This window comes from Apteryx rowi, unplaced genomic scaffold (genome assembly GCF_003343035.1).
Source record: "Apteryx rowi isolate R43461 unplaced genomic scaffold, aptRow1 scaffold_134, whole genome shotgun sequence".
NCBI lineage: Eukaryota > Metazoa > Chordata > Aves > Apterygiformes > Apterygidae > Apteryx > Apteryx rowi.
Window position 1 is genome coordinate 264,278 of NW_020447575.1, and position 19,105 is coordinate 283,382.

The window sequence follows — 19,105 nt, forward strand, 5'->3', positions numbered from 1 at the left end:
CTATCTCATTAGGTGGCTATTTCTGTCTTATGGAATTGCTCTCTAGCCACATGCTACATCCCTCAGTTGCTGGGCCTGGCATTTGTTTATTCAGAAAAGCTCCTTTCAGCTTGGGGTCTTGTAGCAGCCCTGAGAAATCACTGCCTTGAAGAAGCCCCAAAGAGACACTCTTCCATCTTAGTTTCCATCTTCCATCTTAGATCTTCCATCAGAGTTTCCACAGCAAACTCTCCCTGTTATAGGAAGAGAGCAATGTGTGATAGTAAAGGGGAAAAGAGGTGGGATGAGAGGGGGGGCAGCAGTGTGCACAGGGGAGTGGGGTGGGAGGGGAGGACAAGAACAGAAATGAGTGTGAAGCAACAGGAACGAAGGGGAAGGTGGGATGTATGACATGGACAAGGCTGGATCCTCCTGACCATCTGGCTGTAGGTGAATGGGAAGCATGAATACTGTTTTCTAAGTCTACATAAAGGAGCCTAATTGGATGTGAGACTATTTGTCATGCTCCTGATGCACTGTACAACCCCTCTGTAAGAACACTCATTTCTGGACATGCTGCAGTCCTTGACCTTGGACAGCATTGGGTTTCCTAGAGCCACATGACAAATGATTCTCTGTGGCAGGAAGAACATCTCCTTCCACTCCCTTTCCCAAGATCACATGCAGCACAGGCCACAACACCCTTCTAAAATCACAGTAAAATGTGCTATTCATCATAGATGCACTAGTCCCAAAGACATGCCATGAAACCCACAGATACAACACTCAATAAAACAAATAGTAATACACATATGTTGGAGACAGATATACAGGACACTAAAACATCCAGAAAAATACATTCCTGATAATGTATAGGTCGTGTCTCCTGTTTGCTTTACAAGGTTTTCTCAGCTTTAAATTCCAGGACCTTTCATTCTCTTATGTAAACCCTGTAAAATTTGCATGGCCAACTGTGTTTTCAGTACTACTTCTATGAAAGTAAAAAACCCACTAAGCCTTTTGCTAATGTAACATGACACTTGCGCAGTTAAATAACAGTAATTTGAAAAAATCGGTAATGGAAAAGTTAAAATTTCCTCTATCAAATTTAACTTGCTTGCTTGAGAATTATTTTATGGTAGGGTCAGTATAAAAACTTGGGAGAAAAAACATTGTGTGTGCTGTGCAATCAAGTTAATAACGATATTGCATGAAAGAACTAAATCCAAGATGAAATAGAAATGAAAGAGTAAGTGCTTAAACAGTTAAGAGCACAAAGCACGTTTATTTATCAAAAAATGGACAAGCATCCATGCACAATGCATCTAAATGCATCCACTCAGCCTTAATGAAATACTTTTACTATGCATTTAAAAGTAGCCAGCTTACAATCATTCAGAGGTCTGTCAGAATCCAACCATTCCCCCCCCTCCCCGCCGAATGTGCTGGTAGATGTTCTTCCGTAGGTACTATTTCTATGCCAACTTTCAAGATTCATCTGGCTTTTGAATTCTAGGGTAAGTGGAATCACTGTGGTAATTTAAAAGGAAAGGTAGGAGGAGCAAGGATTGATTTTTGTTTTGGTTTATATGTTTGGGGGTTTAGGGAGAGTTGGGAGTAGTTTTGCTTCTGTTTTTGTCCATATGATCTGTAGGTAGCTGAGGGATTTGGCCACACAAAAAGCAGACTCACCTTTGGCTGGAGACCAGTCCCGAAGAATTTCAGCCCACAGAATCCAATACTCCTGCTCATATTTAGTAGCCCAATATCCCAAGTAACCCTTTTGATATGAGTCAGCAGGAGTGAGGGAGCCAAAATCCAGTCCTGAATGTTTTTGAAGGTTAAGAGTATGTCAAATGGGTTATAAGAAATAGCTGTTTCTCTGCTCAGTTGCACCAGCTTCTCCAGGGAAGTGTAAGGTGCTGCTACCTGAGAGAACACCACTTTCTTCGCATCTTCTCTCAGATCACTCTCCATTCTGGATGGGAGTGATACTGAGTCAGGATCATCTCTCACATCTTTTATCCCCATGCAATTCATATCAGAGATCCAATTCTGATACCACTATTTCAATGTTTCTATTACAGTAATGCTCAAAGACTCCAAAGAGGACCAAGCCCAACAGGCCATGGGATATTCATATCCAAAGTGTAACATGGCCTCTTGCCAGCACCTTTCCTATCTTTTCAGAACCTGTATCTGAAGTGCATTACGGATGAGCACAGAAATTCTTACCTTTCTTCAGCGGGGGCTATGGCATGGGTTATGGAGTTTGAAGAAGTGATCTCTGAAGTATGTGCTGGCAGTTTAGCAGTAGCACAGTATGCCAAGTGTCACAGGCACGTGCTGATGGAGAATATCATGTTTGGCTGTTGAGTGCACAGTCAAGAGCTGTAGAATATGGCTTTGTGAAGTCTGTGGGGGAAGCAGACTGCAGATGGCTGCATAATGATGGAAGTGGGGCAGTTGTGGGGCTTTGCAGGATTGTAAGGTAGGTGAGAGATTGGGTTTTGCATGTGACTGGTAGGCAGGATGTTGGGATATAAGTTTGATAGCAGAAGAGCTTTGGAGCTGTGTATGGGGCTGGTGAGATTTGTGAAGGAGTATGAATGGATATAAAGCTGTATCATATATTGGATGTAGATGTTGGACGCTGAGGTAAAGGATGATGAAGGTACAGAACAAATGGAAGGAGGGATACCAAGTGTATGGGCAGTTCTAAGGGGCCAAAATGTACACAGCTGGTGTGGTATAAAGATGCTGGCCTAGCTGGTCCCTGAACCTCTGCCATGCTTTGGTGGGGATTCCTGCAGCAACAAGCAAAAACTGTCCCTCGCTCCAACCCTCAATGACTGATCATTGCTACTCTATTTCTGGCACACTGGGTTCCAAACAAATCTGAGGGGCAACATTATTTGTGCATGGACTCTCTTTTGGACCATACTGTGTTGATATCAGAGAATGAAAGCCATTTAAAAGGGAAACCATGAATAGGAAGCATGCTTCTCCATTCAACAGTTGACTTTAACCCACTTTCATATTTTTAGTTTGGTTTCCTCAGGAAATGAAGCCTAGCTGATAGTATGCATCTATCCATTTGTCCGCCTGTCCTGCCTGTTGCTTAAAAGTAGTGAATGGGTAATGCCCTACTCCCTTCACAGGGGAAAAGGCATGAATAACCCAGGTGGTATCTTTGCACCAGGCAGCAGCCAGCTAGGCCAATTAGCGTGTGCATTTTGCATTGCATTGCAGTGTGTGTTTTGGTCCACTAGGAAACAAAGATGCACTGCTGGCCTAGTCGCAGCATACGGTTTCTTTTTGCTACAGGGGATGTCACAGGGGATATGGGGGGATCTGGTTTTGATTACAGTAAGGTGAGATGGAGTTTAAAGACAGCAGGCAAGAATGCACAGGAAACTGGGCTTTGTCAGTTCTGCTTGCAAAACAACTTGCTTTAAAATGGTCTAATAAGAAATACTTTTTTGGAGTGGCGTTGTTTCTTTAATGGAGGGAATCCTGTACACCTTTGACACACGTACTCACCCTAGTGTCCTGGAAGGATTCATAAGGTGGCTTGTTTCTCTCTGTAGCTACAGTTGTGGATGTATTTGCAAAGGTGGATTTCTAAAGATTTTGACACCTCACATAAGACTGGGGAAAGACTGGATTTACAGACAGAGTGGCTGCTGATGCATGTTACACCTGACGGTACTTCCCCCCCTGCCCCTGTCACTCTTAGGAAGCCCCTGGAGAGAAGCCTTGCAAGGTCTTTGCATCTACATCAGCATTTTTTGTTCCCCACCTGAAGGCTCCTTCATTACCCAAGGTTTCCTCAGGTTTTGCAGGAGCTGCCAGTTGTTGAAGACGAGGTTGCTCTGAGCAAGGCAGCATGGCCTGAGCTCCTGCCCATGGCCATACCTGCGCAAGTACATCTTGCCTGCTAGCTTCTGCCTGAAGTTTCAGCCCTGCAAGGGGCTGACTTCCTTGCTTGCCTGTGAGCGGGAAGCAACTGCTGCAGTCTGGGAAATGGAGATCATCATCCTGTAGCTGTGGCATAGGCATGGGCTGCCATGGCAACACCTGCAAGGGGGCACGGTGGCCCAGCAGAGGGGTCACAGGGCTGGAGAGCCTGCCCCCAGGGCTGCCACCCTGCCTTTCCAGAGACTGGCTCCTGAAAGGTTGCGCTGTCACTTTGCCTTTCATGGCCTCTGTGTCCCCAGCCGTGAAAGGACACCCTCTTTTGTGAAATGCCTGGAGAGCGACTGATGAAAAGCCCGGTGTGAATGTTAAGTAGTACTTCATTACTGCTGTCCCTCCCACCAGAAGCAATGGTTTCAGGGAGCAATGGAGCTATGGGAGCTAATTACTCCTAGGGGGAAAAAAAGAAGTTCATGCTGTGGTAGGAGGAAACTGTATTTGAAAGGAGAAGGATGGTGGGAGAAACCTTCTGTGAATAAACAGTGGTTTTGCAAGCTGGATTTCCTAAATAGAGTGATTCCTTCTGGTCCCTCAGAAATGGCACAGAAGTCACTGGAGATCCAGCCAAGATTAATGCATCCCAAAGGTTGCTATTTTTCCCAGAGGCCTGGAAAGCTCTGTAGTTAAAATCAGCACGTCTGAATCTCCTTCTGGCCCCTCAGTGCTGCCCGGAAGTGACATTAGCATAAGAAAGACCCTTGCTACAGAATTTGCCAGGCAGAACTCTGCCAAGAAATGAAAACTGCCCCACTGCTGCTTTGCTGTTGTTGTTGTTGCCTTGATGGGGAATGCAGTTGTCCTTCATCGAGTAATTTCCCCATGGAAGTTGGAGCCTGAGGGAAGCCTGAGCCCAGCATAGTTCATAGACCTGTGATCCAAGAGATACATTTGCAGAGGAATGAGAGCGCCATATTTCTATAATATTATATATTTTTTTATATATATAATAAAAAATCTAAAAAAACCTAAATGATCTGGCTTGCAACACTAGGTGGCAGAGGTGGGAGCTTTTCTGCTCTGAGCACTGCCCTATAAGGCATTGCTTGTTTAAGTACAGTCGCATTTAGTTGGAGCTGCAGGAGCGAGAGACAGGGAGATTCGCCGTGTTTACAGCCAGCGCAGGCTACGGCGAGCATCTAACCTGGCCCCCTTTCTCCAGCCCTGGAGGGGGATAGCGGGAGGTTATTTGGGAATCCGGCCGCCGTGGGTCAGCTGTCGCCGCGCCAGGATTGTCAGAGCTGGTAGAGCAGAGCCCAAGGGGACTGAAGGGAGACACGAATCCCATTTTATTTGAGGGGAGAGGGGAAAAAAAAAAGAAATAGAAAAGCAAAGAGCCGGAGGAAAAGGCAGAGGAAGCGGGGCGAGTAAGAGTTCAGAAGCATGAGGACCTACTGGCTGCACAGTATCTGGGTGCTGGGATTCTTCCTGTCCCTCTTCTCCTTGCAAGGTATGTGCCGAGTTTGCTCCCGCAACCTCCTCAAACCCCTTATCTTGAATTGAGGCGGATGGACTGAGGCTGGCTTGAAATATGGAGCTGCAAGCTGGATCTATTTAGATTCCTTTCTCCTCTGCTCTCCTCCCCCCCCCCCCAAACCTCCCCCCATCACGAAATAAGCCAAGGAGAGATCGCTGCTGGTGAATCCGATGGTTAGAGGGCACTGCATGTGACTGACTTTGCTGCTGTATTTATGCTTTTGCAGAGAGGGAGCTGCGGGGAGGGAGGGGGGGGCTGGAAGATTTGTAAAGGAGAGAGGGGTGGGTGAAGATGGGTATCGCCTCCATCCACAGCCCTCAGTACTTTGGGTCACAAGTACTGATGCTCCTGGATTCTTCACCTTCCTGAGGAGATCAGTGTTAAGTTTCTTTCTCGTGCCTTTTTTTTTTTTCTCTCCCTCCGGGGGGGGGGGCGGGTAGGGGAATCTCTGTATTTTTGGTCTGTCTGCAAAAACACTATGTTCTTCCCCCTCCACCAGGAAAAAGAGTGGGGGAGGCAAAGGCAGGAGAAGGAAATTTGGGTATGGGGTTTTTGTTCAGCGGAGAATTGCCAGCTGGGTTTCTTGCTTTAAGAGCCAAGTGTGAGTATGGGATTTAGTTTGAAGTGATGACAGACATGATAGCTGTTTTTGAGATGCTTTCTGTAAACAGGAGTTAAGGGTTAATGCATCCCATGCTGTATGTATAAATACATGTCACATGGCACGTATAATCATGCCCCCCCAACTCACAGCTTGTATATGATCTGCACTCATTCACACATACCCATGGTCTTGCACACATACACACACACTCCCATGAATATAGCATAGAAGATGAATAAACTCACTGTGGCACACACTGTTCTAGCTCCCTCGCACATGCAATTCCTGGAGTGCCCATCTCACTCTTCCCCCTCCCTCCCTCAAGCCTTCTCTGGTGTGCTTTCTCCATCCCAATCACTAGTGTTGGTGGTTGCTTGCACATACAAACCTTTTGCCTGTCCTACTGCACTGCTCTTGTAAATACGCGTGTGTGCACGCATATGCACACACACAGGCACACACACGTGCAGAGTATGTATATGTTCTTTATTTATATATCCACCTATCTGGCCTGCTCTGTGTCTCGCAGTGCCTTGCATTCAGTGAGCCATGCACTCAGGGTGCTTTGCTCTGCCTGCCTTCACCATGCACGCACACACACAGAGCTTTTCTCTCGCACTTTCTTGTGCATATGGTAGTGCATGAGTGCAGTGCATGCAGGTGTGCCCTGTCACAGCACCCTCAGTTCTCCCTTGCTCATACTTTTACAGAGTTTCATATGCTCCAGCCCTTTCTTCTTCCTCTACTAAGTAAATTCCCATGCAGGCATGTTGCCTGTCACACACATGCATGCAGCAGTGACAGGGAAGGGAGAGCCTGCAACAGAAAGCACTCACTCCAAAATCCCTCATGTTCTCCCTGTTTCTCACATTTACTGAGTGCTCCCTTTCATACAGCCTCTCCTCTTCTGTCTCAAGGTTGCATGCACATGCCTTTTACTGTCACGTATTTTCTCTCAAACTTGCATTCTCTGAACACTGGATTGCAAAACTAGAACCAGCGCCTTCCACCTGACTTCCCATCTGTGAAGGGTACATTTCTGACAGGGGAGGAGGAATTTCCCAGCACACAGGATGGGCAGGGGTGAGAGGAGGACAGTACTAGTGCAACACAAGTAGCTGGTGTCAGCAGTGCAATTCTCTAGCTTGGTGTGAACTTCCCTCTGCTTGTGAGGAATAGGCACAGACCTAGCAAGGAAGATGGACACTGGCAGCTTGCACTGATTCTGCACGCCACCTCTCTCACTGATGGTTATTTCCTTGTCAAAAGCTGATGGTGTTTGCTCCACACAGTGCTCCTAAATCACAGGCCTTCCCTGAGCTGTTACCAGAGGACTGTGACTCTAACACAACCTGGAGCTGTTCTAATCCCTTCTAGTAACTGTAGCTTTTGCCAGGCCTGGATGCTGTTTTAATTTTACTTTCTGTTCTAGTGAGTTGCTATTGCCACAGTTGTATCAGCCACATCTATCCTGATTTTTGAAAGCATAGATAGGAGGAAGTCCTTTGAGGGCTGTCCTACTGTGCACCTTTTTGCAAGGCAGAGTTAACATAGTTCCCCTCCCTGGGCTTTGCAGTGGGACTGGGGGGAAGGGTCCGTGTGAAAACCTGGGGTTGCTTTTTCTACCACTCCCAAACTTCAGACATGCTGTAAACCAGCCCTGAGCTGCTGCTGCTTCTAATTTCATAGCCGGCAGTAGATTTCCCCTCTCTAACCTGGAGGGTGAGAAGACGGGGAAGCAGAAATATTGGGGCTACATGGGAGGAGCAGAGCAAGTCACAAGCAAGTCCCAAGGTATCTGAAGGAATTAAAATGGGATGGGAAAGTACTGTGCCCTTAAAAGAAGCAACACTTATTGCAAAGTAATTATTACTCTATTTAGAGCAGTGGTAACAAGCTTCCAGCTTTTCTGTAACCCTGCTGAGTGCGAATACATGGAGCTTCTACCCTAAAATACTGCAGGAGTGACTCTGGCAGGCAGTGACCCCCATCGGGCTGTTTCCAAGTGTCTTCTGCATGCTTCCCACCAGAGCTAAGTAGCCAGCTGAGCTTGCACGTTTGCAAGATATCCAAAACGTGCCTGTGCCTCCTCTCCCCCTTTTCCTCTCTGTCCACTTGGGGGTGCAGCAGGAGTTCCTCCTCTTGCTCTGCTCTCACACCAGCCACTGAAAAGGGGGTGATGGGGAGCGGGGCTGGTGTTGCTAGGCACAGCCAAGCTGAGATTGAATAGAGAGTGAGGGGGCACAGGGGAGGAAGCGCAGCGGAGATGGTGGGAGACCTCGGGGGCTGTGCGGTGCCAAGTGATGAACATGGGCTGCCTCTCCAGCTCCAGTGCCAGGGCACGTGCGACCAGCTGCCTGTCCCCTGCCTGCCTGGGCATGGAGATGGGCTGTGCTCCCCTTTCCCTCAGTTATGGGCCCCAAGTTCTTGACAGCTTTTTTTCTCATCACTGTTTCCTAGCTGTGAGGTTCACGATTCCTGTGTTTCCCTGCTGCTGCTCTTCCAGCTCTCCATTCAGAGGCAGGTGGCTCGGAGGTGGGATGGTTGTGCCTCCTGCATGGTGCTCCGGCCTTCCTGCCCTATGTAGGCTGGAGGAATAAAAGTATCTACCCACCCCAGCTTTGCTGGTGGGTGGGATTTTCAAGGGACGTGCTGTAGCTTTTCCCTTGCATGGATTCTTTGCTTAGCTTACTGTGCCCAGTAGCTTCTGATAAGGATCCAACTCTGGAATCAGACTCAAAAGCTGAATGTTATTTTTCTCCCCCAAATAAGAAATTGTGCATGGGGGTGGGGAGGAGAAACTAAATGATTTAGGTGTATGGAAACTTACGGTTTGATCATTTAGAAGAGGTTTTGTTTTGATTTTTTTTTGGGGGGGGGCTTTTAACTATTATTACTCTAAATCAACTTAGCTGTAAATATGAAAAGTTATTCTGACTGCCCTCCCCATTCCCCCCCCCAGAAGCTTTTATTAAAAAAAAAAAAATAACTTGACAAGTTATATATATTTCTTCAGCAATGCTTTACATCAGAACATTGGAAAGACTTCTAAGAAAACTCTTTCCCTTGAAAAATAACACCTGTTTCAAATCAGCAATTTTTTGTGGGGGCAGCACTGGTTGGGACATTTTGATTTTAAAAAAGAAAAGAAAAAAGCCTGTTCTAACGAACCTCCCCTGTTTACCCCCCTCTCCCCTCCCATTGATTAATTGCAGGAGATTGACTTTTGTGCCATTTTTCTTTATATGCCTCCACAGCCAATATAGTGAAGTAGATGCTTTAGGAAAGGACATGCAGAACTGGTCTGAATAGTATGGATGGCATTTATTTCTGATGTATTTTTGAGCTGCTCAAGGATATTCATAGGTGAGAAATGAGTATAATGAAAGAAATCATGAGAGCATTTGGGTAAGTGGAGTAGGATGCTTTAGGTTGGTATGCAGTACAAATGTTATCTGTAAAGTCCTGGGGTTCTTTGTGTTTTTTTTTGTTTGTTTGTTTGTTTTAACATTTGTGGGCAATGTGCGTGTGAAAAATGGTGCAACCGTTAATGTGCAAGCTCTGTGCAATCTGTATGGATGGAAGCATGGACCCAAGTGTTTCTGTGCTGATATTGTGAATGGATGGGGAGAACAGAGAGAGGAGCAGGAATGTGTGTGTGTGCAAACACAGTGACAGTGTGGTATATGTGTAACAGTGTATGGTGGTTGTGATGTATTTGGGTAATGTTTAGACATCACTGACAGGAGAGAAAAGTCTTTTCCCACTCTCTGGAATATACTTTTCTTCCTATCTGTTTCCAGCTGTCTCTGCCTAATAAATCAGGGGACACTTTCCCATACTAGACTATATTCATGAGGTAGCGACTCACTCAGCTGCCTTGTGTTCCCTTAAATGATGAAGAGGTTCAATATCTAAAACAAAACACTTTGCTTGTAGTTTCAAGATGGGGGAAGCAGAGAAGGCTTTTTATCTGCAAACAGGGAGCATTAAAAAGACATCCCAAGTGTTTTTTTTAGTCCCATCCCAACACTTGCAGACCATTTGAGTCAAAAGTCACCACCCCAGTAATGACCCATTTCCTCCAGATGTTATAAATCTTAACAATCCACTGCCTGCTCAGAGGGCTTTATTATGACAACTAGAAGTTTGTTTTACCTTTTGGTATCTGAGATCTCCTCTCATGTGAGAGTTTTACTAGTCTTGCAATACATACCCTAGTCCCCATGTTTGTCAGAGCTCCTCTTCAGCCTGTGAGTACCCATGCATATGATAATGGTCTGAGGAGGGAGATGAGTTACTTAAGAGTTACTCTTTGCACCTCCTTTTTGACCTGCAGGTGATGGAGCTCTTTCTAATCTAATATGTCATCCTATGTCAATGGCAGAGCCAATGCTTTAGAAGTTCAGGTCCTTGTCCTATGCTGGCCATGCCTCCTCTAAGGTCCCTTGCCTTTCTAGTATGGATTGTCCCCACCCCTCAGCAGATTTCCTCTGTGCAAAGAGTGATTTTTCTAGAAATTAGTCCAAATGTAGTGTAGCCCATGGCTAGCTGTAGCCGCTGGGTGCTCTGAGACCTGCAGTTATCTGAGAGACCAGAGTGCTCTGGGAGGCAGGTGAGGCAGGGAAAGGGACTGGGGCAGTGCTTGTGCTGGGGAGCTGTGGTGCTGCATACTAACCTGAATGCTATTACTCGATACCAGAAAGTGACAACTGATGGGTAAGAATGAATAGAAGGGAAGCCTCCTTTTCTCAGTAGATTTGAATATGTGGTGGACTTTCTTGTGGAAGACGATGAGCTGAGGTCATTGGCTGACAGGGGGTTGCTAAAGGACTGAATGATCTCCCGACTAAATGAAATCCTAGAGAAGGGCATCCCAGAAGAGTCTGGGGAAACCTTCCATGTGTGCCTTTGAATATGTGGGCACGCGCTTTGCAGAAGATGGTCCCCTTCGCATACAATGGGGCTGCTGGTAGGATGCAGAGCTCTGCTGTCCACAGCCCATACAGGAAGCACTAATCTTCGGCTCTTCAGTACCCCTTTTCCTTAAAGCAGTATGCACCATAGTTTTGTGTGCTGTTTAGACTCAGTCAGCAATGGCTTTGACAGCTGATGCACTCTTCCTGCTGTCATTTTATCTGGGGTAAAGAGAAAAATATCAAGCACAGCACAGACCATCTTGTCCCACTCTGATAAGGAGTAGATAAGGGCTTCAGAGGAATGGTTTTGACTTTAAGCAAAGGGGAGTATAATTGGAGGTATGGGCTCACAACCCATGTTTTCGAGGTTCCTAGATCACTTAAAGCATCCCAAAGAAACTCTTCTGATGGCTTGTTTTTGAAACTGACTCCTTTGCCTAGTGTCTGCTTTTGCCTGACCTTGGGGAAGCAGGTTTCTTCATTCCTTCCAGGTTTGGTAGCACTCTCCCTGAAAGAGGGAGATTCCTTTGCCTTTTCTGATGATGCTGTCTTGACTCCTGGGATTGGGTACATATGGCCCCCAGAGTACACGCAGTAGGAAGAGGGAGGGAGCAAGGAGACAACCAGAAGGTCAGGGACTTTTCCAGCTGGGAAATCAGTAGCATGTTAGCATGCGGCCATTGGGATATGCGTATGCAATGCAAGTGCATAATCACAGCTCCTCCCAGCCCCCCTGCCCCTTAGCACTTGTACTGATGGTGGGTTGCAGACTGAAACCAATTAGTCCTTACAACCCGCTGGGCTAATAACTATTAATAGTCTTCTGTGTGCCCTCTGGCTGCTGCATCTGCTGGGAGCCTGGCTGCACTTGGCCCTCAGCAGTTGGCCCAAAGCCACACTGTGAGTGAGAGCAAGGGTCTTTCTGACTGCTAACCTTGTGGCCAGTGCACTGAATTACCTGGCTTCTACTTGTGTGGGTGTCAGTGAAGCTGACCATGTGGATATACAGTTGACTGTCTGAAAAAAGAGGGATTTGCAGGTTAGGATTTGCCCCCGGGAAGGGGGGTGAGGGGGTATTCCAACCAGCCTCTGTGGGTTTTTTTTGATGTGTAAATGTGCTTAGACTTGTGCCATTGTGGGTCCATCTAATTGAGTGCATACATCTTTGCCTTGTAAGTTTACTTTGTTGCACCTATATTGCCACATCCAGTTTTAGTCATGCCTGTATATGTTGTCTGTGCATCAAGTTATGACCAGAGGCCATTGAATATCTCTTCTTCAGCTTTTGGGAAGATGCACATAAGAAACGGAAGGTGATGGTGAATATATGTGTGTGTGTGTGTATGTGTTTGAATGTCTGTATGTGACAGAAAGTGCAAAAATCGAATGGTAAAGATGCTTCCGTTATGTTAACAAATCTGGTTCAGAGCTGTATTTTGTGCAAGGCAGATGCTGTGAAATGTTAGTTCAGTGGGTGAATGTGTAGCATGATTACTGATAGGGATATCTATGAAGATGTGTCTGCCTTTGCAGTGACCATTATTCATAGCAGATTTGCATCCTATCTTGACATGGTAAGAGATTATTGCCAATGAGGCAGAGCTGTTACTGTGGCTTGGCTGCCCCTCCTCATCTTTCTGATGCCTCAATGTAAGGTGGTAACTTAGTCATGCTTCAGTCACCTACACATGAAATGCAGTGTAGAGAGTGGAAAGGACATATTTGGCTCCTGCACTTCCATGGTAGAGTGTCTAAGAACAAAAGAAGGAAGAGGAGGAGAAAAGGAGGCTTTCTTGCACATGCAAGCTGCACTATTTTAATTAGACCGACATGCTCAAAAATAGTACAGCCTGACTGAGCCAACCTTGCTTATATAGCTGTGCAAGTGTACCGTATCAGCAAAGAATTCCTGAGCTGGATGCAACTTAAACTAGCAAACCTGCACTTTGGTTGTATGTGCAATAACAGAGTCTTGCCAGTTTAACTGCAACAGCAAGGACTCTGTCTAGGGTAGCTGTGTTTTGTCACATGTCAGGTTTAGTTAGGTGAGTACAAGTTAGCAGGATAGACCTGGCTGCAGGCATGCTGTTATGAAATGTTCTGTACTTGTTCTAGATGCCTTCTGTAACGGACAGGAAATGGTTAGACTGGAAGAGTCTTTGCATGTAGCTATACCAGTGTAAGGCCTTTTACTATAAGTAATTTCTCAGTGGTTCAAGAGGAGAAAAAAAATCTTAATAAAAGTAGTTACACTGGTATAAGAACTGCCTATAGCCTAGACCTACAAAGAGAGGGAGGGAGGGGAACAGCAGGGAAGTCGAAGTGAGGATACAGACTCCTTTCTCAGCTTCTGACTATCCTAGGTACCTACTGGTGACTGGTTTATTTGTGATCCAGCAGCTAGAGAGCTGCAACAGATTGGGCTGCTAATAATATTTAAAAAAAAAAAAAAAGGAAAATCAAATTCAGGCTGCAGCATGAGATAAATGAGCTGTGGCATTGCCCTGGAGGGACCTATAGCTAAGGTCAGCAGTACAGAGTCTTCTTCCTTCTCTTGTTGTCTGCCGTGTGCATATGGGAAAGGGAGAAAAGGCTGTTCTGGCTGGCCTTGCTCTGTCCTGATGTTAAGCTTTGTAGCTGTAGGCTTTCCTCCAGGCTTCAAGTGAGCTGTTATGGCCCCTGCTTGCAAATTCTGCTTGTCCCCTGCTGAACCTGAAGGGTTTTTGGTCCCTTTCTGTCTCTCTTCTCCTCTCCCTCCACTTCCACAAAAAGTGGATTAATTAAACCCCCCCCCCCCACACACACACACACCAACAAGTTGCCTTAATCCTGAAGTGTTGCCTGAGCTGCTGTGACAGAGGAATGGTAGTGTGAAAGGTGCTGCAGAGACAGAAGATCTCAAGCTCCTGCTGTCTTTGCCACAGAGCAGGGATCCATCCTTAGAGTGCTGGCTTTGAGTTTTATGAAGTTCTGGGGATGCTACGTGAGAAGAGGCTTTGAAATTGTTACAGGTGGAAACTTGAGAGGACTGTTATCTAGAAGAGCCCTTTTTGTGGAGCTGCCACCTCTCCTGGGTGCCTTGCATACCCCACAGATTGCCTGGGAGCTGGCAGGAATCTCAACAAGTTTCTTTCTGAACCCTGCCTGTAGTTCACCAGAAATTTGTTGAAACTAAAAGTTTTTGCAGAACACTTCTGCATCACAGAATTGGCTTTTTCTAATAAGAAAAAAAGGATGTTTTGTTGGAAAAGTTCCAACTTGAGTTTTAAGAACAGATTAAGGCCTAAGTGCTAAAGACTTTTCTGCGATGTGTTATCTTCTGTGATAAGATTACATCAAAGTCTCAACTATCATCTAAAACAAAAAAGTTCCAAAAATTGTGGCCTTTATAGGTGTGCAGAAAAACTCTAAAATGTAACCTGAGTGCAGCCAGCGACTGATGTCTGCCTTGAGTCTACAGACAGCTGAAAGAGCATCCTCAGGGCTGGATCACCCAGTTCATCTCCCTGGGGTGTTAGCTCTGACTTTCTCCTGCTAATACTGCCTCAGCAGAGGGTTTTTAATGCAGCCAGCAAAGACTGTGATGGTCCTGGTCCTCTTGACCAAGCAGTCCAATGCAGTTGCTGAGGAAAATGCTCCAGGAAATCCCTGTTGCTGTCCTGGCCTCCTTGCTGGCCTTGCCTTGGCTCCAAAGTCAGAGCAACCTTTTTTTGCTGGGGCCTGCCACAGCCCGATGGGACTGCAAGCTGAGGAGCATGTATCACAGGGAAGGGTTGCAGGTGGTGGCTTACGCTTGTGTTAGGTAATGGGTACGTTCATTCACTTTGGCTTTCCCCAGTCTGGACAGACTGAGGATTGTAAAACTGGAAAAACAACGGAGCAAAGTCACCCCAACGTGAGTCTTAAGTTGTAAAGAAGATTTCTGCCCCCCTGCCCCAACCCCCTTCTGTTTGGGGTCAGATTTCCTTGAGAGAGGCCCAAGTCATGTCTCTGGGGAGGGAATATGCCTGGTACAGGACTTGCATCCTGTAACGATGAAGTGTCTGGACCAGAGGGTGAGTGTGTGCGTGTGTGCATGGCATGTGCAAGGCTCACACTCCGATCACTGGAATTACAGTCTAGCCAGATAACGAGCTGTTGTTGTTTACAGCACTTGGTTCCGGGCACTCCAATTCCAGAAAGATGTAAACAAAATTAGAGAGAATTCAGAGGATTGCAACAAAAATGATTAAGGGGCTGGAGGGACTGACTTATGAGGAATGCTTGTGAGAGCTAAATATATAGCTATTTGGCTAAATGACTAAAAAGGAGCTATGATAATGATCTAGGCATAATGGGAAGGCATGAAGAATTGCCTAGTGTGGACTGAGAGCTAGAGAGAGTTCTCATGGTAGAAAATTTGGAGGAGAGAAGAGGAAAAGAATTGGCAGGAGAGAAAATATACCTAATGGAAAGGAAGAGATTTGATAGTAAAATAGCCTTGTTAAGGGATGTGGTGGAATTGCTGTCGTTTGGGATATCTGAAGTTTGGCTGGGCAGAACCCTGGAGGATAATCTGTGCACTTCAAGCTTGAAAAGGTCCCTTGAGAGACAGTCTAGATGCCTTAATAGATTTTTATGCCATCATTAATTTCTGAACCACATCTAATTCTTCCAATCTAACAAAGAATCATATTCTTTAAAATATTTTGCTTTCTTCCCTTGTATTATTTCTGCTGTGAGGCAGGTATTGGCACAAGACAGACTCACAAGGAAGTCTTCTGCTCTATTAACAGAAATGAAATCATAGTTATCAACAGCTTAACTCCCAAGCCTTTCCTCCCTGCCTCCCCGCCCCCCCCCCTTTTCCTTTAATGGGCTTTTGGTTCTCCTTTGTCTGATAGGTAGGTAGAGGAGGCCTCTTGGACACCCAACCGGATGAAATCCCAACATCTGTGACCACAATTCTGTCCTGTCAGCTGTGTTAGGCTCTGGCAGGTTTCCCACTACCACCATATGATACATATATATCCTTTGACCTTTCTTTATCTCACTTCTCAAAATAACTGAATAGAGGACTAGTCCCTCCAAGCCCAGAAGCTGATGTGGTTGAGCTTGTATCCTGGCATGTCACAGGAGCCGAGGCCCAAAGGAACCACCCACGATCTGAAGGGAGCTGGGCTGACAAGGGAGACAGAGGTGCAGCATGATGGTTGAAGATGACCAAGTTGATTGGTATGGGGAAAATCAGCCACCTGGTTTGCTCTTATCTTCCTCAAGACAGGAACTGAAGAATGAAAGCTAAATGGGTGTTGTTAGTGGTTCAGTTTAATGCTTTTTTGGGAACAGAACAGCCTGAATTGACAGTGAATTTTGTCATGGTTGCTGTGCTGGCTGGCACTGACTTCCAGAGGTAAAAGACATAAGACAATGTAGCATGAGTGAAAGAGCCAGGATACATAATTGGGATTTTCCTGACTATAGATTATTTGTGCCATGGATGCAGACCCAGAGTTCATCACAGCTTATTAGCTCCGGTTCACCATGCCCCCTAGCAGGGTAGGAGAGCTTGTTAGCTCTGATTTGGTGCAGCAGGAATGCCGCTAGGCTCTGGCTCTGAACCATAGGCAAGAAAGACACTGTAGACATGAGTTGAGGCTGCACTGAGCTCTCTGGTTTTCACGTTATATCTCCTCTTTAATGAAACAGGAAAGTCCTCGAAGGAATGCAAAATCCCCCCTTTGCTTTAGGTAGGTTTAGTTTGCTGTATTTGTGCCGAATGGGAAAACAGGGAGGTGTGAGAAATTCAGTAAAGAATGAAGAAAGGGAGAAGATTGGAGACTCCAAAGGTAAGAATCTGTATTAGCGGAGATGAGTTGCTGTTGGATGGGTAGGATGTGTGTGCGTGAAGGCTGAGAACTTGAAATATATGTTCAAAGACCAATGGACCTAGCGGTTTCTAGGTATTATTTAGGCAGTCTGTGTGTGCTTTCACAATGCCCTCTAGTGGCATAGATCATGGAGGGGGATAAGAGAGCTACTACTGCAACTGTTAGTCAAAGGAGATCTCTTCTGCTTTTAAAGAGCTGGAATAGATGTTTGGAGCCTCCAGGATGAGGGTTCTTCACTCCTGATTTGCTGAGGAGAGAGGAGCGGAGTGGGAGAGGGATAATTTGTCTGGTAATTGTGTTTGTTGCATGCAGCAAATGGATTCGTTACAGCACCTTTTAATCATTGTTCCGTGGGATTTCACTAATCTCATTCGACCCCCATCAGCACGTTTGTCACTTCACACTGAGCTGTTGAGGCAGCGCGTGATATTGCCTCCTTCTTTAAATGGTGGTGCAATGTCATAGCAGCAGGCGGCCTTGAAACAAATTCCCTCAACGGGTTGTGCAGCGCAGAGCTGAGGGATTGCTCTATAGACGACATGAACTTTAACTCTTTGGGGAAAGGAGACCAGGGCCTATAAGGATGAGGAGGGCTGGCAGTGAATTTGTGGTTGTATTGCTATGTGCAGAATTTTGTGTGTGTTTGGGGTGGGTGTGTGGGGGAGAACATTCAAATCCAAAATCTAAAATAACCTAAATATCTCTTCTCTAAAATTCCTGATCTAGAAAACTAAAGGCAGTGTTGTTAAAAGGCAAGGTAAACAGAAAGGGAAAATCTTCACAAACAAAAAGTAAAGAAGTGTTTGCTTTACTGCTATTCACAAGTTCAATGAAATGAAAAAAGTGAATTGAAATTATTTATTTAGTAGTCACTTTTTTTAGTAGTCAGAGTAGGTACTGTAGAAATGATCATGCAGATTCGCATTTCCTGAAGAAGTTTCTGTTTCAGTGTATGTTTATTAAAAACTGGTACCAGTAAGGATTTTTCACAGCTAGGATGATCTTTCTGTTGGAAAAAGTGGAGATTGTACTGAGATGAAATCAATGTGAGCCATCCAGGTCTATGTTCCTGCTCCAAAATAGAGCAGAAACTGGGATGTGGTTATCCTCAGAAAGCAAATTAATCCCTCTGCTTTGGAGATATCTCTTTTCTGTCTCCCTTCTTTTCCCCAAAAGATAGAAAACTCAAGTCATACTTTTAGCTGCCATACATAATCCAGCCTGACTGCATGAGCTCTGTGACATCCAATGTTCAATGTGGGGCTTATGTTAGTTGCTAGATAAGAGGTGAAAAAAAGATCTGTGCCTGCCGTACAGACACAGAGAAAAAGCTCGCGCTGCCAAAAGGCACACGAGTGCCGTGTCTCTCTGCTCTGGCTTGGTGTGCTGAAGGCCAGGCTGTTGGAGAGCCCCCGCTTGTCTCAGTGGCAGAAGGGCGTAGTCCTTGCAGGTATTGCAGCAGGTGATGCCGTGGGGACAGTGCAAGGGGCAGAACGGGTGAGGGAGGAATAGCAATGGCAGTTCTCAAGTTCTCTAAGGGGGGTCTGGGGTGGGATTAAACTGGCGCATTAAACTTCAACCAAATATACTTAGTTTCTGTTTGCTGCTGCTATGGCCTTATGACCAAAATGAGGGGCCAAAGGGATTTTTGTGGCAGAGTAGAGTAGCCCAGTGGCTTCTGTGATGTCTACCTCCTGCACCAGGGTCATACCCAGAAGGTATGAATTAATGTTTGCTGGAAGTCATGAGTTCAGCACCTAAGCTGAGGTTTTAGTCTGTGGCTTTATTTGTTGTTGTGGAGTGGAGGGTTTCCTAACACCTCTTGAATGATTTTTTTTTTTCTTAAATTAATGAAAAACAAGGAGAAAAGATAGTTGCCAGGGCTCTTTGCCTTCTTTAGGTAGACTGGGTATGGAATACCTAATCCAATTTCAGAGAGCAGAAGCTTGGACCTGGATTTGCACTGTCTCTATCTAGGAGGTTAAAGATCTGTTGCTTGATTTCTAGTTATCCTCTCTAGTACCTACTCCAGCTGGAGGCAAAGAAATTTCTAAAGTAGTGCTGTTCTGTGAGAGGGGAAGAAAGGGAGAATGGGTTGTAATGCACAGGTGTTTTGACCAAAGACAATCCTGCCCTCCTGAGTGAGGATACATTTACCTTTCTGCTGCCGCTGTGAAATGCAACTCATTCCTATCTGGCTTCTTCCTTTTGTCAAGGGTATTTCTAACAAAGGATCCACCATTCCTCCCCATGATGACAACAAATCCCTCGTGCAGGCCAG

General features: G+C 45.7%; 1 protein-coding gene across 1 annotated transcript in view; it reads left to right on the plus strand.

Annotated features, from left to right (window-relative positions):
- Positions 1-5,292: 5,292 nt before the first annotated feature.
- The window catches only part of LSAMP (limbic system associated membrane protein), a 1,042,261-nt gene continuing 1,028,448 nt past the window's right edge, over positions 5,293-19,105 (plus strand). The window contains exon 1 of the mRNA XM_026056897.1: positions 5,293-5,404. Within this exon, the coding sequence (XP_025912682.1) occupies positions 5,338-5,404 (67 nt within the window). The 5' untranslated portion in view covers positions 5,293-5,337. The remainder of the gene's footprint in view (positions 5,405-19,105) is intronic.